The following is a 24819-nucleotide window of genomic DNA, read 5'->3' as shown; positions in this document are numbered from 1 at the left end:
GGCGCTTTCCCTTTCCTCTCATTGAGCCCTCCCTTCCTGCTGCAGCCTGCCCTCTTGGTCTGTACACCGGAGGCAGCCCGGACCTGGGAGTGCACGTGCAAAGACCAGCGGTGTGCACCGGTTGGGAGCAGGCGCGGATCGAGTAGGGGCAGCTAGTGCGGACGCGCAAGGAAACTGGCTTTGGGAGGGGCTACGCGTGGGTGGAGTAAGCGGTTCGCGGGCGTAAAACGTGATTTGAGAGAAGCTGCGAAAACACTCCCTCCGTCCCTCTCTTCCCCTTCGCCTTTCCCTCCCCCCATGCCCCTTACTCCACCGCGAAGCATTTTCTCTGCTGGCTTAATATTTCACTAGTAAGACCTTCACTCCTTCAGGTTAGTCCCGAATTAATATGCCAGGTCCCCGAAAGGGTAAGATATTAACAATTGCCGCAGGGTGCTTTCCAACACACCAGGCGCTGTGGAGAAAGAAGGTGGCTCAGGGCAGAAGGCGAGGAGACCCAGCCCAAGGGATGAGCCGGGCGCTGTGGAGAAGGGGACGGGGCTAGAGCGGGGACATCGTTATTCTGAATCGTTTGAGTGGCTGCGCCTGTAGGACCGTGTTCGTGCAGGGGAGAGTCGGGCGTCTCAGTTCAAGAACTTGTAACCTGTGACCTGGTTCACGGTGGCCCTCTCCCCTCCCTCTCTGGGCAGTGACCACTCTGATGGGCAGTCACTGCCCCACGCTGTAGCCACCCGCAAATGGTGTTCAAGGGAAGGTTGCATGGGCCACCCCCAGTTTCAGCCTGAGGCTCCAGGACCCGTAGAAGCTCTGTTCTCCCAGCTGCTCAGCTGTCCACAGGCCCCACCATGACCCTTACAGTCCTTTCTACTCTCTTCAGCCTCTGCCTAACCCACCTGGGCTTCCCTGGTGGCTCAGATGGTAAAGAATCCTCCTGCAGTGCAGGAGACCAGGGTTGCATCCTTGGGTGGAGAAGATCCCCTGGAGGAGGAAATGACAACCTACTCCAGTATTCTTGCTTGGAGAATCCCATGGACAGAGGAGCCTGGCGGGCTACAGTCCATGGGATCACGAAGAATCTGACACAACTGAGAGACCAACCCTTTAACTTTCAACCCACGTGTTGGGTCTGCATATGCCCTTCTGTCAATTTTCCTGGGAAAATAGAAGCCTCCTGATTGGGATCAGCTCCCTCTAAATGCCCCTAGGTTGCAGTTACCAACTTCCTTTTCTTCTCCTTTCAGAGGAGCCATAATTTCTTTCTCTCTACTCTTCACTCTCCACTGAGAGCCTTTAATCCTCACTCCCCACTGCTTACAAACCTGTTCAAGTCTCCCTTTTCCTGAAAAACCTTCAACCAGGCTCACCTCCTCCATAGTTACTCTCCTGCCTGCCTATCACACTTCTCAGAACTGCCCCTCCCTGGCCTACGCATCCTGGCCACCTGCACCCCTCCACCCTGCACCCCATTACTAACAAGGAGGCTTCATGCTTCCTTTGCAGATGCTCTCAGAGGCTGCCAGGCCTTGACAGCCAAACTGGTGAGCTGTCTCTCCTGTACACACATCTTCCCTTCTCTGGGCGATGGACTCTGGGCTTCTCGACATTCTCTCTTTCTCTTAAAAAAAAAAAAATTATATATATACATTTGGCTGCACTAGGTTTTAGTTGCAGCATGCAGGATCTTTAGCTGTAGAATGTTCCCTGACCAGGAACCCAGCTTTGAGAATGTAGAGTCTTAGCCACCAGACCACTTAGGAAGTTCCTTCATGACATTCTTTCTCAACCCCTCTTTCCCTCCCCAAATGTCTTTCTTTCCAGGTGGCATGGTGGTAAAGCATCAGCCTGCAATGCAGGCAACTTGGGAGTCAGGGCTTCCATCCCTGGGTTGGGAAGATCCCCTGGAAAAGGAAACAGCAACCCACTCCAGTATTCTTGCCTGGAAAATTCCATGGACAGAGGAGCCTGGCGGGTTACAGTCCGTGGGGTTGCAAAGAGTAGGACATGGCTGAGCATCTCTCATATTTATTGCACCTTCACTGTTTATTAGGTCCTTTACAGAAAATACAAAGAATCACTAGGTATACCCCTAGCCCTCGTCTTTGCCCTCCCATCTCCAGATTCTTTTTTTCTTCTAGTCCTCTAGGTACTTCCCAGAATGCTATTTGTGATCTTCTTTCTCCATTGGCAACCTCATGTGCAGACTACCACCTGTAGCTCAAATGGCTCCCAAATTTGTGTTTCCCGCTACTGCCCCCACCTCAATATCAACCTGGCAAGAAGTGAACTGATTGCCTCCCCTTCTCCTGTCACTATCTGCTCCTCCTTTTGGTGGGGTTTCCAGATCCAGTTCTGTTTTGCACATTCTGCCTCTTCGGCCCCAGGCCCAAGTCTAGCGCCTCACCATGCCCTGCCTGGACTGCTGCCATAACTTCCTGGCTGGTCTTTCTGTGGGACCTGAAAATTCATCTCCCAGTCTGCAGCCAGACTCATTTCCCCAAAGCACTGCTTAGATCTATCACTTCTTCATTTTGAAAAAAGTTCCTAAGCATTCCATAGCCCCAGTTGCCCACGGAATACATTCAGAATCCTCTAGTCTAACTCAAGGCATCTACAGTCTGGTCCCCAGCCTCCTGCCCTAAAACTGTCTCAACCTCCTGAGCTCCACAGTTCAGCCATGTTTGCTGTCCCCAGACAGACATAGTGCTTCCCCGTGTCTCCAGTTTCCATCATGCTGCTATCTCTTCCAAGGATCCCTTTTTAGTTTTTGCAGGATCTCCAATTAGTCATCTTTCAAGGCCTGCCTTAAATACCTCCTCTTGAAAGAAAGGATTTTCTTTGGGGCTCAGTCAGCAAAGAATCTGCCTGCAATGCATGAGATGCAGGTTCAATCCCTGGGGAGGGAAGATCCCCTGGAGAAGGAAATGGCAACCGACTCCAGTATTCTTGCTTGGAAAATCCCATGGACAAAGGAGCCTGGTGGGCTACAGTCCATGGGGTAGCAAGAGTCAGACGTGACTTAGCGACTAAAACCACCAACACCTCTAAGAAATTTTTTTTAATTCCCTCCTCTTGATACTCCATTAGGAGTGATTCCTCTCTCCTGTGACCTCTCACAGCCCCTAATACCATCTTTTTTTGTTTTGGCTGCACCTCATAATTTGTGGGATCCTAGTCCCTCAACTAGGGATTGATCCCTGGCCCTCGATAGTGGGAGTACAGAGCTCTAACCATTGTATCACCCCTTATACTATCTTATCTGGCATATGTAACTGTTTGTTTGCATGGGTATTATCTACACACATGGCCTCATTTCTGGAGGGGCAGCTTAGCTTCTTTGACTCATCATTCTATTCTCCATAAGACCACAATGGTCTGTGGTCATTGAAGAGTAGGTGCTCAGAAAGTATTTGGTGAATGGGTGGATAAAACAATACACAACCCGGTGGGTAGGTGGATGTATGTATGTATGGGTAGGTGGATGGGTGGATGGGTGGAAGGGTAGGTGGATGGATGGATGAGTGCTTGCCTCTAGGACTAAGTCAAGTGTATGGCTATTTTGATACTGTCTGTTAACAAGGTAAAGATGAAAGAGGAGTGAGAAGGAGCTAATAACTCTTTGAATATATACTAGAGTTTATTCTGGTCCTCAGACACCTAGTTAAAAACATTACAAAGTAAGTATTAAGAAAGCAAGAGTAAGATGAAGCTCTGGAATGAAGTCTTTCCATGGGCACCAAATACCTAGGGTAACCCTGATGGTCAGAATCTCATCTTAGAAATGCTTGACTCTAAAATTCCAAAAAGACTTAAGAAGTGTGGCAAATGCTAGTCTGTCCACACCGTGAACCTGACACAGTACTGGGAAGGCACTATGAATCATGCCAGTGCTGAAGACACAGTCATTTTCACCTCCACAACGCTGGACAAGTTTTAACCTCTTTGAACCTCAGTTTTCTCACCTGTAAAATAGGTCTACCTTATAAGGTTGTTAGGGGGATGAAACAAAATAATCCTTGTAAAGCGCTTGTCAAAATACCCAGCTTAAAAAAAAAAAATACCCAGCTTGAGTATTCAAATAATAGCTATTATTATTGTAGAAATTAGCAGTCATTCTAGTTGGCAAAAATACATACCAAGCAACATATAATCAAGGACTGAGTTACATGGTCTCTGTTTAAGTTCCACTGGAATTCAGAGTAGAGTTTATCAGTGAGGACTAGAATAAGTGGGAAGGTCTACTAGAGAAGTGTTAAGGATGACCCTTGAAGGATTGGTGGGATCTGGAAGAAGAGAATAGTTCAAGGGCATGCACGAAAGCAGGGGAGTGGGAGTGAGCTGCCTCTGCTCAAGGAGGCAGTTTGGTGGTAGAGAGACAGTGAGAAATAGAATGGCCTGATATAGAATAACAGATAAGACTGGGTGCACCAATTCATGACCTTCTGTGGCAAAGAGTGGCTATAAAAAAGCCATCTAAATTCCTCAGTCCTCAGGGAGATAGACATCATGCTGCCGCTGCTAAGTCACTTCAGTTGTGTCCGACTCTGTGCGATCCCATAGACAGCAGCCCGCCAGGCTCCCCCGTCTCTGGGATTTTCCAGGCAAGAATACTGGAGTGGGTTGCCATTTCCTTCTCCGATGCATGAAAGTGAAAAGTGAAAGTGAAGTCACTCAGTCGTGTCCAACCCTCAGCAACCCCATGGACTGCAGCCTTCCAGGCTCCTCCATCCATGGGGCAAGAGTACTGGAGTGGGGTGCCACTGCCTTCTCTGATAGACATCATAATAGTTAACATTTTACATAGAATTTATATTTCAAACACATCACATGTTATAACTTGCCTAATAATCAAAACAACCCTATAACAGATATTGTGACCATCTTCCAGTTTACAGATGAGAATATGAGTCACAGAAAGGGTAAGTAACTTGCTCAAGGTCACACAGCTTCTGAGTAGCCGAGTCTCCTCTCCCTAGTCACTCCAGTCCAGAGCCCACACTCTTAACCACTACATGATTGCTGCCTCTTCCCTGTACCTTTTGTAGCCATCAGCTTTCTCATCCTGTGGCTTACTGCCAGCAGCTGGAAGACAGTCTCACTGTCACCATCACATTGGAAACTCAGCCAGGCATTAAATGTATGGTTATTATGTGTTTGGTCCAGGGGTGTGTGGGGAGGATGGGAGGATTGCTAAGGGAGTTACCGAGGAGACAGATCTGGGCTGTGCCCAAAGGGGAACTCCTAATCTTTGCAGCAGATAGGACCCAGCTCCCCAGGATCCAGCCCGGAGGCCTTCCTGCCAAACCAGGGGGCTCTGGCTTACAGCAAAGTAGTACCTCAGAGGGCAGCCTCAGCTCAGGCATTCGAAGATGATAGGGAACTGGGATGTGGCCTTGGTCCCCAGGGTGCTTTACCAAATGCCTGCAAGTGAGATTGCCTGTTGTACCGGGACAGGCACAGGGGGCTGTGGCTCCCTCCCTTCTCCACTGGGCAGGGATCCTACCCAGGGCAGTGAGACAGTTCCCAGTCAGTGGCCTGACTGCTTCCCACCAAGTTGCCTTCGCTCTGTCCTTCCCTTCTGCTGTAGCCGTCTCATAGTATTACTAAGACCTTCTGTGTTAAAGCTTTCTGGGGTGGCAGGGGACTTCCCTGTCAGTCCAGGGAAAGTTAAGCCTCTGTGCTTCCAACGCCCAGGGTACATGGGTTCCATTCCCTGGTGGGAGAATTAAGATACTATATGCCATAATATGGGGCAAAAAAATAAAAACAAACAAAAAACCACCACACCTTTCTGGGCTATGAGAGGGTGTGGTACCTCGGATAGTAGGTTAAGAAGGAGAGGGGCAACGGCCCAAGAACAGAGCCAAGGAAAGGTCATGGCAAGGGAGTGAAACCCTGGGCCTGAAACTGACCACAGGCCGGGCAGGGCAGGTGTGAGGAAGAAGGGATGTGGAGACTGCCTTGGGAACGGCTGACCCCTGCCGTCATTTCCTTTCCAACCAGAGAACAATGGCTTAAAAACAAGTGCAGCCCGTCCGCTTTCCCGTCTCGCCGAGGGCCACAGGCGGCTCGCTGTCCCCGAGGGCTGAGCAAATGAGAAAGCCGAAGCCCTGCTCCCCGGAGATAAGCTGAGCCAGAGAGGGCTGTCCTCGCCCCCGCCCTCAGAGATTGCGGGGTCCGACAGCCCTAGCTGGCACGTTCTCCCTCCCCTTCCAGGCCCTGCACTCGGCCAGCAGCCTGGACAGTCACCGAGGGATGAGGGCGCCACAGCCTGGGGGAGCGCCCTCTCTGCTCTCGCGGCCCCGAGCGCGCAGCGCCCAGGAGCCGGACAGAGCCTGACGCCTGCGTCGTCTCCTCTCGCGCACAGGATCCCGAGAGTGATCCGACCGTCCACATCCTTGCTGCATGGAACGACTGCAGAAGGTGCGCGGGGCTGCACCCACGCAGGGGCAGTGGGATGCTGGAGACAGAGGGGCACGCGGTGGGGTCCCGGCTCCCTGCAGAGGGTCAGGTCCGGGAGTCAAGGGTGCCACCTGGTGGTTGCCCATGGCACCGCACCCCGGGGCCCCGGAGGCCTAGGGAAGCCCTCCTCTACCCCAGCCTGCTTGCTCCATCCCGGCCCTGACACCCACACACATTCCCACCTGCCTGCCTTCTCGCTCTCCCCAGCAACCACTTACCTCCCCTGGGAGCGTCAGCTCCTCCCGAGACTCCAGTGTTCCTGGCTCTCCCTCCAGCATCGTGGTGAGTACCCGTTGGCCACCAGCGTCCTCAGGCTGGGAGGAGGGAGGAGTCGGGGACAGGCTGTGTGCTGGGCAGCTACACTCAGACGACGATGGTCCTGCCAGGGTTGGCAAGCAGAGAAAGCCCCAGATCCAGAGAAGATTCCATGCACCCTCTCCTGCTGGTCTGGTCCTGTCTCCTTGTATCCAAAGTGCTAGGTGAAGGACTATCATTGTTTTAAGATCACTCTAGCATCACCGACTGAATGGACATGAGTTTGAGTAAACTCTTGGAGTTGGTGATGGACAGGGAGGCCTGGCATGCTGCAGTCCATGGAGTCCCAAAGAGTCGGACACGACTGAGTGACTGAACTGAAAACCCCTTAGGGACTGCCCTGGTGGCCCAGTCGGTAAAAAAATTTGCCTGCAATGCAGGAGACCCAGGTTCAATTCCTGGGTTAGGAAGATCCCCTGGAGAAGGGAATGGCAACTCACTCCAGTATTCTTGCCTGGAGAATCCCACGGACAGAGGAGCCTGGCGGGTTTCAATCCATGGGGTCACAAAGAGTCAGACACAATTGAGTAACTAACACTTTGACTTTAAACCTTTAGAATGAAAACAATAGAAATGCTAACTTATAGGAGCTGGTCTCTATCATGGCTGCCCATCTTCTTCCTAATAAATTGAAATCGGGCTCATAAGGTCAGTATTCTAGATGAGGCTTTTGGCTCCTCTGTTCCATGGGTACCATTTCCCTTCAGGCCAAGATGGACAATCAAGTGCTGGGCTATAAGGACTTGGCTGCCATCCCCAAGGACAAGGCCATCCTGGACATCGAGAGGCCTGACCTCATGATCTATGAGCCCCATTTTACCTATTCTCTGCTGGAACATGTGGAGCTGCCCAGAAGCCGGGAGGTAAAGGGTGGGAGGGTCCTCTTGGACGGGACTCGGGGCAAGGGCTCCCCCAGCTGCACTAGGTGGGGGGCAGGATCCCTCTCACACTTTCTTTCCTGTAGGCCAGATGCCAAAACAAGAAAGAGAACCTGTGCACAGGAATCACCACTCAGCTGGTGACTGAGTGTTTGTACTACAAAGCAGCTAGAGATGGACTGGCCTCTGGCCGGTTCCAGGTGGAGAGCAGGAGAGGCCACATTTGAGTGGTAGCACCACAGAGTGGGGTCATGCAGGAATGGGGCGCGAGTGGGCAGAAAGTGAACACATTTATGGAAAGCATGCAGAAGCCAGCAGCTCAGAGGCCAAGTTTAGCAGCCTGAACTTGGAGGCCGGAAGTCCTAGCTGAGTGTGACATGTGTGATGGTGTGGTCTCAGTTTCCCCTCCTCCAAAATAGAAGTGATACCTTCGCCCGTCCACCTCACCAGGTAGTAAATGCATGAGATAACTCGGGACAGGTACTTTGCAAACTGTATTGGAGAAGGGGGCTGTGTCATGGCTGAGTGGAGAGAGACGGCCAGGCTCTGGGAGACTTAAATGCCTGGTGAGGGGCCCGACTCCATCCTGGATACTGTGGGTCTTGTCCCTTCCCGTCATTGCTCGGCTCTGGGATCAGGGCCAGAGCCACCTTCAGCTGGCCCTCAGAGCACATGGACGCTGCTCCAGAATCCTCAGCTTCTTCTGCTTCTTCATGGGTCCTCGGGAAAGTTTCAGGACCCTCTTCGGGAAAGAGAGGGTGGAAGGCCAGCCCTGAGAGCTGGCAAGGACTGAGAGAGAAGAGGTGGCCCAGAAATCAGCGGAGCAATTGCAGGATTAGGCATGGGGGAAGAAGTGGCCCACCTGGGGTCCTAGGGAAGAGGGTTTAATCCCACCCTTGTGGCTCTGACCAGCCTCCTCTCCATTCACAGCGCTCGCTGTCACCCAAATCCACATCCCCCCCACCATCCCCAGAGGTGAGTCTGCCCCGCGCCTGACACCGGTCCAGCCCTGCTCTGATGGGGCTAGCCCCTGCCCCATACACATCCAGGCTGGGCTCGGCAGAACCTAGGGGGTGATGGAATCAGTGGACCTTGTCCTGTCACTGGCCAGCTCTGGGTCCATGTGTGTCTGACCCAAGATCTTTTTTAATCCTTTCTCCTGGATCAGGCACCATTAGTAGATCAAGTCCTTGGACAGCCCTCCTCTGCCCTGGGGTTGGGGGCGTGTGGGCTGCTAGGGTGGGAGCACCAAGATAGTGGAAGGGGTGGGGTGGGGGCCTGGGAGCTGCAGGGAACCGCACTTCTGCTCTGCAGGTGTGGGCAGAGAGCCGGTCTCCTGGAACCATCTCTCAGGCTCCAGCCCCCAGAACTGCTGGGACCCCCCGGACCAGCCTGCCCCATTTCCACCATCCTGGTAGGTTTCACTGTCAGCATGGCTACATCCTTGCCCTAAGACCTCTTTTTTTCCTTCAGGAACCCAATTGCATTACTCTCAGTCCCCTATTCTCTGGAGGATATGCACACCACCAGAACTGGCTAATGCTGGAACCCAGGCAGAGCTCCCGGAGAGAGTGGACCTGTTGTATTTTCCCTCCCACCCAGACAGAAAAGTGTGAAACATCCCAATCCCTGAGGGAGGGATGAATTCTAGGATCTCCAGTTCTGTCTTGGCTCTTGGCAGGCCCCTGAGAACTTCCTACCTCCTCCCAATCCATGTCTTCATTCCCTTCTCTGACCCAGCCTTCCCATCATCATCACTGTCATCCCTCCCCATTATCACCACCTCCTTCTCATCCACTGTTGCTCCCTCTCCACAGAGACCACTCGCCCAGATTCCAATATCTACAAGAAGCCCCCCATCTACAAGCAGAGAGGTGAGGGTTCCCCTGACGGACCAGCACCCCTGTTCCCACCAGCTGCTGGGAGGCTGCACTGAGGGTGGGAGGGCCATAGGAGCAGAGATGTTCATAACATGCCCTGTTCTCTTCCTCGTGTATTGCTCTTGTATCCACGATCTTACAGGTGTGAAGAGGGAGACGTGAGCAAGTGGGAAGCTGAGGTGGGAGGTGGCCTGCTGGGCAGGGTATGCCCGGGCTGACCTTGACCTCCCCCCCACCCCTGCAGAGTCCACTGGAGGCAGCCCTCAGAGCAAGCACCCCATTGAGGACCTCATCATCGAGTCCTCCAAGTTCCCCGCAGCCCAGCCTCCCGACCCCAACCAGCCAGCCAAGATCGAAACGGACTATTGGCCATGCCCCCCATCACTGGCTGTTGTGGGTAGGAGAAACTGCTGGAGAGGGGAGAGGGAGGCCCAGACACGGCCTTGTAAGCCCTGCTGAAGCCCCAGGAGCCCACTCCCACCCCCTACATGAACCCAGCATCCGCATCCCTCTCAGTGTAAATGACCCTGATAGTTAGTAATTCATTCACTTTCCGTTCATTTCTTTCACTGCTTAACAGATATTTGTTGAATTTCTGCTGCGTCCCAGGCTCTGTGATGAGAGTTCTGGAAAGAGAAAGAGAAATGAGACGAGGTCTTGGTCCCTGGTGACTTTTAAGTCTCATGAGCATGTGTCTTGCATCTTCACTGCAAGACTAGAAAACATTGCTTTTATTTTAATGATTTGCAGTGTTCCCTTCAAGGTGCAGCCCTAGAGAGATGCGAGTTGAGTGCGTGGTTGATTGACTGATGTGCCTGTTTGCCTGTGTTCCCTAGAGACAGAATGGAGGAAGCGGAAGGCGTCGAGGAGAGGGGCCGAGGAGGAGGAGGAGGAGGAAGATGACGACTCCGGGGAGGAGATGAAGGCTCTCAGGGAGCGGCAGAGAGAGGAACTCAGTAAGGTAGCGTCTGGAGACCCCCGCCCGCCTCCCTATGTCATCCTGGGCTTCCTTCCAACGTGGCGGCTGGAGAGGAGCGAGACCCAAAACTGGAAGCTACCAGCCCTCTCAGAGCCTGGCCTCCGAAGCCACGGGGCATCCTTCCAGTGTCCCGTTCTGATCTGAGTGACTTCATGTCTGAGAAGCATGCTGGTCAGAACATGTGAGGAATTCCCCTTCTTTGCCAGGATGTCAGGCTATGCTTTGACGGGGACACAGGGACTGCATGTCACTGTGGGGGACGCCACTTATGATTAGGACCAAAGGCACAGAAAAGGGTGGCGTGGACAGTGCTAGGCTTCAGCAGCCACAGTAGTTCATGGGATGAGGAGAAAGGAGTGAGCAGACTGCTGGCCTCCAAGCAGAGGGAGGGGGTCCAGGGAGCCAGAGAAAGGCCACTGTTGGTGACATGGGCTTGTGCTCTGGGCACTGTGGCCTGGGATACAGAGGCCCCTGGGGCAGAGGTAGCACCAAGCAGCTCTGACTCTTTGCTCTCAAGGGTGACCAGACCCAGTGCGGCAGAGCTTCCCACAAGAAGGACAGGCTCCATGGGCTCCAGGCTACCAACCAGCCCCTCAGGAGCTCTGTCCCCACTCCTGCCTGTGCTATACCAACTCCAAACCTTTTGGAGATGAGAAACAAGTATCAGGACTTCCCTGGCAGTCCAGTGGTTAAGACTCCATACTTCCAATGCAAGGAGCACGGGTTCAATCCTTGGTCAGTGAACTAAGATCCCAGATGCCATGCAATGCAGTCAAAAAAGTTAAAAACAGAAACAAACAAGTACTGATGCCACCTTGGATCCATCTTCCTTTCTCCTTCCGCAGGTTACTTCCAACTTGGGAAAGATGATCTTGAAAGAAGAGATGGAAAAGTCATTGCCTATTCGGAGGAAAACCCGCTCTCTGCCCGACCGGACACCCTTCCATACTTGTGAGTGTCATCGAGGGGGCTCAGAATCACCTGGCTAGACCATGAATCAAATACTCTGCTGAGTCTGTCACGTGCCCAGCCCTGTGCTACTGTGGGTGTACGAGAGGGAGAAGATTCTGGTGCTGGCCCAGGGTGCTCACACTCTCCTTAGGGCAAGAGCACCAGCTATGGAACAAAATGAGATGACAAAAAATGGCATCAGTTAAAACAGAATTAGCATATTTCATTTAATTCAACAAGCATTTATTGGGTGTCTACCATGTTCTTAGGGCTTCCCTGGTGGCTCAGAATGTAAAGAATCTGCTTGTAATACAGGAGATGCAGGGAATGCAGGTTCTGTCCCAGAGTTGGGAAGATCCCCTGGAGAAAGGAATGGCAACCCACTTCAGTATTCTTGCCTGGGAAGTCCCATGGACAGAGGAGCCTTGTGGCCTACAGTCCATGGGGTCACAAAGCATCGGACGCACCTGAGTGAGCAACTCACACTTCACCATATTCTTGATCCCCGGGGATATAAAGAGTAAAACACTATAGTGCTGCCTTCTGGTAGCTTCAGGGCATGGGGAGAAGTAACATGGAAATGGGTTTTAGCACAGCATAGCAGGTGCTGGGAGATGAGAGCTACATTTGGAGTTCTTTGAAAGGATGCTGACAGGGCCTGGTTCCAGAGTTGGAGTCTTGCAGAATGAGACACAGTGAGTGGGGGAGAAGGGCAGTGAAGATCCCAGGGATGGTGTGGGAGCAAAGGCCAGGAGCAGCAAACATCCAGCCAGCGGAGAGGGCCTCTGGAAATCTGGAACTACACAGCGCAGAGCCTGTGGTGGAGTGGCCAGGGCTTTGGTGCCACAGTGCTCATCACCAGGACTAGCCTGGGCTTCCTTCCAACATGGTGGCTGGAGAGGAGGGGGGCAGATCTGAGAACCCCAAACTGGAAGCTTGAGGCCTCTCACTGCCTGGCCTTGGAAGCTGTAGGGCATCCTTCCAGTGCCTTCTTCTGGTCAGAGCAGGTCATCAGGCCCCCCAGACACAAGGGAGAGGAAAGAGATTCTGCTTCTTGATGAGAGGAACCACCCAAGGGCACACAGGCTCAGAGATGATGTTGCAAGCCATCTTTGAAGACAATCTGCCACCCTTCCCAGTTGTCTGGGTATAAGCTAAAGATTTTCGTAGGCCAGGGAAGAGGGAATGAGTTTGAGAATTATACAGACACAGTCTGTATAGTAATAACCCAGAACTTGAAATTTTTCAATTTTACAATGGTGCAAAAGCAATATGCATTCAGGAGAAACTAACTGTACATCCAGTTTTGAATGTTACCTTTTCTCAGGCTAGTGATGTACAGTATGATGCTTTCTTGACTTTTTTTTTTTTTTTTTTGCCACATTGTACAGCATAGGAGATCAAACCTGTGCCTGTGCCCTCAAGAAGCCCAGAATCTTAGCCACTGGACCACCAGGGAAGTCCCACGGTGCTTTCCTGAGATGCTGGGCAGCATCAGTGAGCCATAGCTCCCAGTCAGTCACACCATCAAGACAGGAAACAACCCGTGCACTTAACAACCCCAGGGGGCTGTTCTGTTTCTCACTTTGAGTACAGTATGCAGTAAACTACATGAGCGATTCAACACTTTATTGTCAAATAGACTTTGTGTTAGAGGATTTTGCCCAGCAGTAGGCTCCTGTAAGTGTTCTGAGCACGTTTAAGGTTGACTGGGCTAAGCTCTGATATTTGGTGGGTTCAGTGTATTAAATGCATTTTTTTTTTCACTGTGATGGGTCTTCATTGCCATGCAGGCTTTCTCTAGTTGCAGCGAGCTTGGGCTAATCTACTTGTGGTGGAAGGGCCTCTCATTGAAGTGGCCTTTCTTACTGTGGAGCACAGGCTCTAGGGTGTGTGGGCTTCAGTAGTTGTGGCACATGGGTTCAGTAGTTGAGGCTCACGGGCTCATTAGTTGTGGCCCATGAGTTCAGTTGCCCCGTAGCATGTGGGAATCTTCCCGGACAAGGGACTGAACTGGAATACCTTGCATTGCAAAGTGTATTCCTAACCACTGGACCACCAGCAAAGCCCTGTTAAATGCATTTTGACTTGCGATGGTTTATGGGCTCGTGACTCCATCATAAGCTGAGGAAGGTCTGTAGAGGAGTTGGAATCAACAGGAGTGAGTGGCTGATTGGATTTGGGCAGTGAGGGAGGCATGAGTGGGGGGTTTTGCCTTGGGTTCTGGGTAATGACAGACCTGGGGCAGGTGTCAGGGGAAAGGTGAAGACACTGTTTGGGATATGTGGGTCTTAAGTGCATGTAGGTGGGATGCTGAGTTTGACTGAGTTGGAAGCTTGAGGGGTGTGTCAGGGCTCAGGTAGAATCTTCAGCTTTTATGTGGTAATGGGACCATGAGAAAAAATCTCATTGTGTAGACAGAGAGGAGAGGACAGGCACCGAGGGCTTAACAAGGTTCACTGAGGGCTTAAGGGTTTGAGGAGCACTTAACTATGCTCTCTTGGGAGCACTGGCTGGGAAGAAGTGGGGAAAGAGACCCAGTCTTAGGATGCAGGAGGCTGACCTTGAAAGGGTCTGGGACTTGGACCTGGGAGCAGGCCACACGAGAAATTGGGCAAAGAATCAGCCTGCAATGTGGAAGACCTGGGTTTGATCCCTGGTTTGGGAAGATCCCCTGGAGAAGGGAATGGCAGACCACTCCAGTACTCCTGCCTGGAGAATCCCCATGGACTGAGGAGCCTGGCAGGCTACGGTCCATTGGGTTGCAAAGAGTCAGACATGACTGAAGCGACTTAGCCCACATGCACGCAGAGCTCAGGGTGAGGCTCAGTGAGAGTGGTGAAGGTTCAGAACAGTTTCTGCTGGGAATGGGAACTGGGTAGAGGGTTTAGGGTCTGTAGTGATACTCATCCACACGGGGTGGGCTTCCCTGGTGGCTCTGAGCGCCACACAGGGTGGTGCTTCCCATAGCCTGTGGGCTGAAGGGGAGCACAAGGTTGTTGCAGATTAGATTTTTTTGTTTGTTTGTGTTTTAACAAGAGGAGTTTTTTTCTTCATATTAAATGTTTAAAGTATTTAATTTATTTATTTGGCCATGCTGGGTTTTAGCAGCAGCAGGCAGGATCTTCGATTTTCATTGTGGCATGCAGGATCTTTAGTTGCAGCATGTGGGATCTAGTTCCCTGACCAGGGATCGAACCCAGGACTCCTGCATTCGGAGCATGAAGTCTTAGCCACTGGGCCACCAGGGAAGTCCCAGGGTTAGAGTTTTGTAAGGCAGGTGCTGAGGGACTAAGTGCCCAGATGAGCTGCTAAGTGTGGATAGAAGTGTGAAAGTAAAAGTGTTAGTCGCTCAATTGTATCCAACTCTTTGGGACCCCATGCACTGTAACCCACCAGGCTCCTCTGTCCATGGGATTCTCTAGACAAGAATACTGGAGTGGGTTGCCATTCCCTTCTATAGGGGATCTTCCCAACCCAGGGATTGAACCTGGGTCTCCTGCATTGCAGGCAGAGTCTTTACTGTCTGAGCCACCAGGAAAATCCAAAATACTCAAGGTTATATGCCCAGTCACAGGTTGAAGGTCAGGGGAGAGTGGGGGATGCAGATGCTGGAGGCCCCATGAGACTGACCAGCAGCTGTGCCAGCAATGTGGCTGATGGAAAACTTCAAACAAAGAAGGGCGCTGTGACCCCAAAGTGGGATACCCAGGCTTCAATGTCAAGGTGAAGCTGCTATGGACAACAGGATCCAGGAGCTGACCATTGGAAGGGGTTGCCTGCTATGGAGCAGAAGTGAAGGTCACTGGGTTGGGGGACTCAAGGAACTGTTAAGGCTCATATATGGCTGGGACATCCACCTGGTTATCGAAGTGATATTTCAGCTGGATGATATTTCAGTGCGGGTAGGAAGAGTTATGGTAGGCTCTTTTAGAGAATGTAGAATAAATAGTTAAGGCCTGAAGAATGAAGCAGAAAGAGAGAAATGTCCCGGAGGTTGGATTCAGCCCTCATGCTCCACCAGGATTAACTAGTCAGGCAAAATTAGCTCTTTAATGTGCATTTGGCCTTGCAGAGTTGAGTAGCGAAACGCCTGCGTCAGCATCATTGTTGGCATCCCTGAACTTGTATGGGACCAATGGTCACATGATCGAGTAGGTTACAGCATAGCTGATCAGCCTTGACAATTGCAGAATTACGAACAGGCTTGTCATTCTGACTTAATGGTGACAATGAAATTAATGGTCACTAATCGAGAAGTAATTAGGAGTGAAAACCTTATGGCTGAAATTCTACTGGTCCATCAAGGGAGAAGTGCATGCTCCCTATCACTGAGGTGAAGCACTTCAGTAATGAATGAAGGACTTCTCTGGCGGTCCAGTGGCTAAGACTCCACACTCCCAATGCAGGGGCCCCAGGTTCGATCCCTGGTCAGGGAACCAGATCCCACAGGCCACAACTAAAGCCTGGCACAGCTAAATAAATAAATACTATTTAAAAATAATTAATGAGGGTTGTGTAAGCAGACAATTCTCTATATAAAAGTAAGGAGTATCAAGAGGAAAAAAACGAGGTTGCCCTAAACACATTTTATTCTCACAAATTTCCAAATAACATATCTTATAAGAATGTTTGAAGAAAACAATTATTCCTCACAGTTTTGAGCTATCCAGGCTAAACTTTCACGCACACACACACAAAACATGCTGGTCAAAACAATCGCTATGCAATGTCTAGCCTCTGGAGATGAAGGAATTTTGAGATTAGCCCAAACAAGCTTTCTAGGAAACCTGTTACTGAAAACCAATTTTCCTGAATTATAAGATGTAGTTCTTGAATGCTTAGTGATGTTGAAAGTGAAAGTGAAAGTTGCTCAGTCATGTCCCACTCTTTGTGACCCCACAGACTGTAGCCTGCCAGGCTTCTCTATCCATAGCATTTTCCAGGCAAGAGTACTGGAGTGGGTAGCCGCTCTCTTCTTTAGGGCATCGTCCCCACCCAGGGATCAAACCCAGGTCTCCGGCATTGCAGGTGGATTCTTTACCATTTGAGTCACCAGGGAAGCCCTTAGTGACATTATTAGAGGTCTAATTGCAAGTGACATCTGACTTGGGAATGTCAAGTCTAAGCGACTGCGGTGCCATCTAGCAGCTGACAGTGCTGGGAGAATGGCTGCTTCTGTTTTATGACATCAGGCGTTTGAAATTCGATTACTAACATTGCTAAACATAAAACTAATAATTCGATTCTTTTTACTTATTTTAGACTTATTTTTGTATCCCAGAGGTTCATTGTATGATGGTGAGCCTCATCACCTGGGGCTTCCCAGGTGGCGCTAGCGGTAAAGAACCTGTCTGCCAGTGCAGAAGAGATGTGGGTTTGATCCCTGAATCGGGAAGATGCCCTGGAGAAGGGAATGGGAATCCATTCCAGTATTCTTGCCTGGAGAATCCCATGGACAGAGGGGCCTGGCGGGCTATGGTTCACAGGGTCGCAAAGAGTCAGACATGACTTACCTCATCATCTGACTCTGAATTTGAACACTTGGGCCTTTGGCCCAAATGTCTATTTCGTTCACATCCGTTAAAGAGAGGGGAGGCGTTAGGGGCAGTTCAGAACTGCAGCATGCTGTCACCTGCTGCAGGTAACAGGCAGGAGCTGGAAACCAAAAGAGCTCCACTGGGTTCCCCCGATTCCCCTCTCCATGGCCCTGCCCCTGGCAGGGGCGGCCAAGGAATGACCCTCAGGAATGACTGTCAGGCCAAAGGGACTGAATCGGGGCCTCCTGCTCTCTTCCAGCCTTGCACGCAGGAACGTCTAAATCTTCTTCCCTCCCCGCCTATGGCAGGACCACCCTGAGCCGGGTAAGGTCCCAGCATCGAACTCACAGGTTGCTAGGGAAGAGTGGGCATGTGGGGCCGCCTGTGAGGGACAGGGTACTCGGGCAGGGGATGAAAGGGAACGATGCAGTACACTCCCATTTCCTATGATCCTTTTGTGTCCTTTCCAGCTCCAGTCTACAGACTTCAGCCCATCTGGGAGTGAGGCTGAAAGCCCAGGTGAGAGACAGAGCTGACGTGATGCTGGGCAAGGGGCTTGGCAGGCCCCAAGGGGCAGCCTGTGCGTGCGATGTGGGCAGGGCTCTGTGGCTGGAGGTGGGGGAGGCTGAACTGGCAGGTTGGAGGCCTGCTGACCTCAGGCCTCCAGCTGAACCTCAGAGCCACCTCTGAACAGTGACTCTTCTCTCCCGCAGGCCTGCAGGTGAGTGCCCTCTGCAGGGGAACATGTGGACCACGGAAGTCACGGATGGATGGGGAGACTGGCAGTGCTGGGGGAGGGGGTTGTGGGGCCACAGAGTCACCTGATGAGGCCGCAAGAAGCACATGAAAAGGCTGGGGAGGTCTCCTTGCCGCACTCTGGCTCACTGCGGCTTTGGTCTCCCCAGAATGGAGAGGGCCAGAGGGGGAGGATGGACCGGGGGAACTCCCTGCCCTGTGTGCTGGAGCAGAAGGTGAGGGGCAGGGGCAGAGGCAGGGGGTGGTGGGCAGGGGACAGAACTGTCTCTAGCGGGGGAGGGCCAGCTTGGGAGAAGCCAGATAAGTGAATGCACTGAGGGGTCCTTTGGGCTGATGTTGGGAGGGGCAGCACGGAAACTGAATGGCAAGATGGCATGAGACCCCACGACCCCTTCAGGCTGATAAGCGGGCCTGGGGGACGGCAGGGGTAAGGTTGACCACTGTGCGCCTAATCCTAGCCCCTGTCCTCCCAACCCCCAGGTCTATCCTTATGAAATGCTGGTGGTGACCAGTAGGGGGCGCACCAAGTTGCCGCCAGGTGTGGATCGGATGAGGCTGGAGGTATGCAGGGACAATTTGCAGGGTGGGTGAGGGGCTTCCTGCTGGGGAGGACCGCCTCCTGGTCACTCGGCCCAGCCCCGCCTGTGCCTCCTCCCCTAAACTGCCCCCGTGTGTCCCCTCGCAGAGGCACCTGTCAGCAGAAGACTTCTCTAGGGTCTTCTCCATGTCTCCTGAAGAGTTTGGCAAGCTGGCTCTGTGGAAGCGGAACGAGCTCAAGAAAAAGGCCTCTCTCTTCTGATGGCCCCCACCTACTCCATGACTGATCCTCACCCCTGCCGCTTCAGGGCCCTGGAGCTGGGGTCCCAAGACCCCAGAGCATCATCTCTTGGTGGGGGGGAGCAGGGAGATGGCGCAGGGGTGGGGTTGGCTCCGTCATCCAAGTTGAGGGGGAGCAAGAAAGACCTCTGCTGTGTTGGGGTTGTAGAATGTGGACTTTCTTCCCCATAATGAGCTGGGACGGGGGAGGGGGCTCTCCTTCTCTCATCCCTGGTCCTCACAGTACAGGGCAAAAGCAGTGTGGACTCCCTGTGAGTTAACGTTTGCATCCTCTCCCTGCCCCACCCCCACGTGAATGTCCCAGAAGAGAGTGATGAGAAATGAACATGGCACTTAGTGGCCAAGCCTGTCTGCTGGGTGGGGAGATCTCTTGGGCCTGGTAGGAGGTCCCGTGAGGATAGGGAGCAGCCAGGTAGGCAGAGAGCACCCCAGTACCCCGTGTGTACCCAAGCACTCCTCTGAAGCTCACCTGGGACAGGTTCCCCTGCATTTGGGCCTCCCGCCTCTCAGCCTCCAGCAGGGAGGCCACCTGGTCCTCCAGCTCACGCCCTACCCTGCCCTTGTGACCCCCAAGCTTCGAAGCCTCTTGCTCTAGCCCCGTGGCTTCCCCAGAAGCCTGCGGCATAGAGTGGAGATGTCGCCTATACAGACCCCCAGCCCACCACCAGCCTGCAGGCGGGGTTGGCTAGAATGCTGCCTTCTAGCATCCAAGCCTTGGGCGGAACTCATCTCCTTGGATGGGATGAGGAGCCAGGCTGAGAGTCCTGGCCACTGGTTCCGCCCATGCCTGTGCACCCCCCCACCACGCTCTCTAAAGAATGTAATTTATTGGGGCACCCCCAGCTGCTTTCCTCACCTTACTCTCCACCCTACCCTAATCACGCTCCCAGCTTTTCTTCTCTCCAAATACACGTGTATATAATTATATATATATTTTTGCCCGGGTCTGGGTTTTGTTCCTGCCCAGACCCTGAGATCCCTTTCTGCAGTGTGTGTGCATGTGTGTGTGTGTGTGTGTGTGTGTGTGTGTGTGTGTGTGTGTGATCATGCTGGGGGAGGGGGACTCTGCTTGGGATTAAAAGGTTGCAATCGGGCCCCAAATCTATTTGTTCTTTATGAGCTTCCAGATCGGGGCAGGAGGGACAAGTGATGCCAGGCTGAGAAAAGCCATGGAGCAAGGGTTCAAATGAGGGAAGGGGGAAGGCAGAGTTGGAGGAGGGAGAGAGATGGCACACATACTACCCGCCCCCTGTCCTGCCCCAGGAAAGCCGGGGCAGGCTAGCAGTTCCTGTCTGCTTCCTCTCCTTCAGGGGCTGAGCGATGGTGGCATGGACAAGGGAACAGAAAGTCACACTCTGGAGGGTGATATAGAGCCAGCTGGGAAAAAATGCTCTGTCCTCCACTGAAGCCCTAAGTGTAGCCTTTGGCAGTCAAGCTCATCAATAGTCAACATGGTTGTACTCTTCCGGGCCTGTGATACCCACAGTTTAATGGGGAGGCCAAACACCCAGGAAAGGTCAACGGTGTGTGAGTGGGCAGTGAGCTGATTGTCAAGGGTCAGGAGGGAAAAACTGGGGGGTGTTAGTCGTGTCCAACTCTTTGCGGCTCCGTGGACTGTAGCCTGCCAGGCTCTTCTGTCCATGGTGGGATTTTCCAGACAAGAATACTGGAGTGGATTGCCATTTCCTCCTCCAGGGGATCTTCCCGACCCGGGGACTGAACCCACAACTCTTGCATCTCCTGCATTGGCAGGTGGACTCTTTACCACTAGCGCTACCTGGGAAGCTGGGTGAAGAAATGATGGGTGAAATCTAGCAGGAACAAGGGTCAAGCGGAGGCTGAAGGAGAAGGGGTAACTTGGTTGACATGGCAGGACCGTCCAAGGCAACTGGGCAGGGAACAGTCCTGTTTGAGTGGGTGGAGGGGGTGAAGACTGCACTGGAAGATCAGAAAAAGGACTTTGGCTGTGGGTGCTGGTGGGGGCAGGCCCAGATCACCCAGCAGGATCAGAACCTGGGTTTGGGGACCTGAAGAGGTATGCAGTCTAGAGTACCTGGTGAGTTGGAGGAGGGCCCGAGTGTGAACCCAAGACTGTACCTGATACCTGAATCAACTTTCCTGCCCCCCTGAGTTTCTAGGCCCTTAAGCTGAAAAAAAATCAAAGTGGATAACAGTTGCTCAAATGGGAATGATTACTTCTTTTTTTTTTAACTTTTATTTTGTAGAGTATTTATTTATATGTATTTCTTTTTAGCTGCACCATGCGGCATCAAGATCTTGGTTCCCAGACCAGGATGACCAGGGATCAAACCTCAGCCCCCTGCATTGGGGATGTGGAATTTTAACCACTAGACCACCAGGGAAGTCCCTGAGTGATTGCTTTAAATGGTAGGAGTTCTGTGACATTCAAAACGTTGTTTGATCTTCTTAACAAACTCGTGAGGTCAACAACACACATAGGTTGTTTTCACCCTTTTCCAGAATGAGAGAATTGTGGAATAGAGACATTTCATGTGAAGTTTTCTCTAGAGGCTACAAGCAACTAACAAATGCAGACTGGAGACACACATCCCAGTTTCTTCACCACTAAGCTGGGACTTTCCCAGTACAGACAGTTGTCTCTCCAAGGGCAGCAGAGAGAGGAATGGGTATTTAGTGAATGTTTGGAAGGCTTACCGTGTTCTAGCATGATGGACAGGAGCTCCCAGGATGCTTTGCACCAAGAGGTGGGAGGAATGTTTGATCCCAGGGCACTCTGGGAAATGTTTACAGTAGGGGCTCAACTGGACTTGAGGTCCTAAAGGATTTGAGGTTCCCGAGAAATTTAGAGCAGCTCAAAGTGGAGTGTGCGAGCTCAGACTCTCAGTCATTTCCAGCTCTTTGCAACCCCACTGACTGTAGCCCGCCAGGCTCTTCTGTCCATGGGATTCTCCAGGCAAGAATACTGGAGTGTGGTGCCATGCCCTCCTCCAAGGGATCTTCCCAACCCAGGGATTGAACCAAAGTCTCATACCTTCTGCATTAGCAGGCTGATTCTTTACCACCAGCACCACTTGGGAAGCCCTCAAAGTAGCGATCTAAAATAAAACCTAAAATAAAACCTTGGTGATTATATAGTCCAGTGGTTTCCAAACCTTTTTAGTAGCCAGTCTTTTTTTTTTAATTAGATCTTACTATTAGTAATTAGAATACATTTACAAGTGAATTTTATGGTCAATTATTATGAAATCAATCAATGAGAATAAGGAAGCTATTTGATGGATATAAAAAATTTAAGCCAGGGATTATATATGACCACTGCCCTTTCAACAAGTGCAGGACCTAAATTACTCTTATTTTTGGTTGCAAAGTATCAACAAAATCCTGATTCACATAGATTCAGATAAGGAGCTCAGTCATGTCCAACTTGTTTGAGATCCTGTGAACTGTAGCCTACCACGTTCCTCTGTCCATGGGATTTCCCAGGCAAGAATACTGGAGTGGGTTGCCGTTTCCTTCATAGATAAGTAGTTTACATAGATAAATAGTTACAAAATTTTGGTGGTTTAAAAATGCACACAAGAGACTTCTCTGGTGGTCCAATGGTTAAGAATCTGCCTCGCAATGCAAGGAACTCCTAGTTGGGGAACTAAGATTACACATGCCCTGGGTGACTAAGCCTGTGTACCCCAGTGAAAGATCCTGCATGACACAAGGAATATCCATCATGCTACAACCAAGACCCAATGCAGTGAAATAAATAAATAAATAATTTAAAATAATGGCACACACAAATGCGAACAGCCACATTCCTAGTGTTGAGAGATAGCAGCTAAGTCCCGTCTCTTTGAATCTGGGCTTAGTGACTTGCTCTTTCAAGCTGTTTCTTCTGCAACAGCCTTCTACCTTCATTTACATTGACAGAAAAGAAAAAAAAGAAAAGTGAAGTTGCCCAGTCGTGTCCAACTCTTTGCAACCCCGTGGACACCAGGCTCCTCCGTCCATGGGATTATCCAGGCAAGAGTACTGGAGTGGGTTGCCATTTCCTTCTCCAGAGAACTTCCCGACCCAGGGACAGAAGGGGAGGTTTATTCAAACCTCTTCTCAGTAAGGTAAACTGGCAGCAGAATTTAGCTACATCAGTAGGCTCTAGCACATACACAAGTGTGTCCACTGACTTTTATTAGGGCTTTTAAAATTTAAAATTTAAAATTAAATCAAATAAAATATCACGAAGTTCTTATACACTTCCCCTATATCCTACATTTCCTTGAAATATCTTGAAGGGGAAAATAAGTGGATTTAATCTATCCAGCCTGCTTCCTTTACCTACGAGGAAGGAGACCCAGAGAACAATGTTGGACTACACTCTAGATTACTTCTGTTTTAATTTTTTTTAATTTACTTATTTTGGTGGGATCCAAATACTAGCTCAGCCCGGGCTTGGCCGAACTCTAGCCTCTGCATCGCTGCACAGGCTTTTCTCTAGTTGCAGCGAGGGGAGGCTCCTCTCTAGTTATAATGTGTGGGCTTCTCGCTCCAGCGGCTTCTCTCGTTGCTGCAGAACGTAGGCTCTAGGGTGCGTGGGCTGCAGCTGTATCAGTTCCTGGGCTCTAGAGCACAGGCTCAGTAGTTATGGTGCATGGTCTTAGTTACTCTGACATATACGGTATCTTCCTGGACCAGGCATCACACCCTGATCCGAAAATACTAAAGATGATCTTATTTGCAAAGCAGAAATGAACACACAGAGAACAAATGACTGGATACCAAGGGGGGAAAATGGGGGTGGATGATTTGGGAGGTTGTGAATGACATCTATACAATACTATGTATAAAACAGATAACTAATAAGAACCTACTGTATTTAGCACATCGGACTCTACTCAGTGCTCTGTGGTGACCTAAATGGGAAGGAATTCCAAAAAAGGACATTCCAAAAATGTCTCATGCATTGTTGTTGTTGTTCAGTTGCCAAGTTGTGTCCAACTCTTCGCGACCCCAAGGACTGCAACACGCCAGGCTTCCCTGTCCCTCACCATCTCCTAGAGTTTGCCCAAGTTCATGTCCATTGAATTGGTGATGCCATCCAACCATCTCATCCTCTCCTGCATTGGGAGCTGGATTCTTTACCAGTGAGCTACCAGGGAAGCCCTAGATTGCTTCTTAATACACAATACAGGCTTATTTCTTGTCTTTGTTCTTATATTTTATACTTTTTTAGCTTAAAAAGCCTCCTCTCATTTCCCATAGGCTTCTCACCAGGGACCAATTGTAGATGAACTGTTTGAAACATCTATTTTTCCCCCAAGCAGCTGCCAGAGAACTGAGATCCAAATACTAGTGCAGCCTGGGCTCAGGGGAACCCCGGCCTCCCCATGACTTAGTTTGGACTGCAGGCTCCGCTCCACGGCACACAGCCACCTCTGGGCAGGTGCTGCCTCTGGGGCCTCAGTCTCACTGGTGAATGGGGCCCCCAGGGCAGGGCTGGAACAGTGAAGCGCCAGAATCCCACAGCTCCAGGTCCTCAGATCTGTGACAGGGGCTACCCTCTTCCTTCACAGAACCCCTGGTGCCTTACTTTCTCATCAGATGGTGTCAGGGGTCAGCAGGAATACATTCTGAACAGACATCAGCCCTGTAGTCGTGAGGAATATCTTTCCATTCTGGGCAGGTGGAGGGGTGAGGTGGGAAATGGGCTTTGACTCGGCAGAGCTGGCTGCTAGAAAGCCTCCTTCTTAAGGGCCCAGCTTTGGACATTAGGGGAAAGTCTGTTCCTGTTGAAGGTTCTGCCTGTGTGACTCTGGGGTATACTTTTCCAGTGTGGCCCCCCACTTTTCCAGGAGACCCACCATCTGTATCTTTCCTTGGTGTGTCTACAAGGGCAAAATGGGGCCAGTGTGACTTCCTTGACAGGAACTATGGACCAGCACTGTAGCCACTTAAAGTAACAAGCAACAATGAAATTAATTTTTATAATATACTTTGGTTAACTCAATTTACCTAACTGATTGCATTTGAACTTGCAATCAACCTAAAACATCATTGTGTGTGTGTATGTGCCAAGTCACTTCAGTTGTGTCCAAATTTTTGCGACACGATAAACTAACTGTAGCCCTCCAGGCTCCCCTGTCCATGGAATATCTCCAGACAAGAACACTGGAGTGGGTTGCCATGCTCTCCTTCAGGGGATCTTCCCCACCCAGGGACAGAACCTGTGCCTCATATGTCTCCTATATTGGCAA

General features: G+C 51.2%; 1 protein-coding gene across 10 annotated transcripts in view; it reads left to right on the top strand.

The window, feature by feature from the left end:
- Nucleotides 1-19526, top strand: part of DMTN (dematin actin binding protein) — a 30915-nt gene extending 11389 nt beyond the window's left edge. For 4 of the 10 annotated variants that reach the window (XR_009599172.1, XR_009599171.1, XR_009599173.1 and 1 more), the window contains exons 2-14: nt 6214-6420; nt 6667-6741; nt 7482-7637; nt 8583-8627; nt 8967-9066; nt 9470-9526; nt 9777-9929; nt 10369-10493; nt 11357-11462; nt 17262-17326; nt 17473-17521; nt 17716-18319; nt 18444-19526. Coding sequence is in view for 1 of the 10 variants with exons in the window: in XM_004004204.6 (XP_004004253.3) it covers nt 6403-6420; nt 6667-6741; nt 7482-7637; nt 8583-8627; nt 8967-9066; nt 9470-9526; nt 9777-9929; nt 10369-10493; nt 11357-11462; nt 17262-17326; nt 17473-17521; nt 17716-17723; nt 17908-17973; nt 18239-18319; nt 18444-18557 (1218 nt within the window). In the remaining 9 variants the exon portion in view is untranslated. The remainder of the gene's footprint in view (nt 1-6213; nt 6421-6666; nt 6742-7481; nt 7638-8582; nt 8628-8966; nt 9067-9469; nt 9527-9776; nt 9930-10368; nt 10494-11356; nt 11463-17261; nt 17327-17472; nt 17522-17715; nt 18320-18443) is intronic. The other 6 variants (XR_009599175.1, XR_009599176.1, XR_009599178.1 and 3 more) reach the window with 4 other exon arrangements.
- The last annotated feature ends 5293 nt before the right edge of the window (nt 19527-24819 follow it).

Source organism: Ovis aries, chromosome 2 (genome assembly GCF_016772045.2).
Source record: "Ovis aries strain OAR_USU_Benz2616 breed Rambouillet chromosome 2, ARS-UI_Ramb_v3.0, whole genome shotgun sequence".
NCBI classification, from domain to species: Eukaryota; Metazoa; Chordata; class Mammalia; order Artiodactyla; family Bovidae; genus Ovis; species Ovis aries.
The sequence above is the reverse complement of the archived record's forward strand: the minus strand, read 5'-3'. Positions and strand labels throughout refer to the sequence as shown.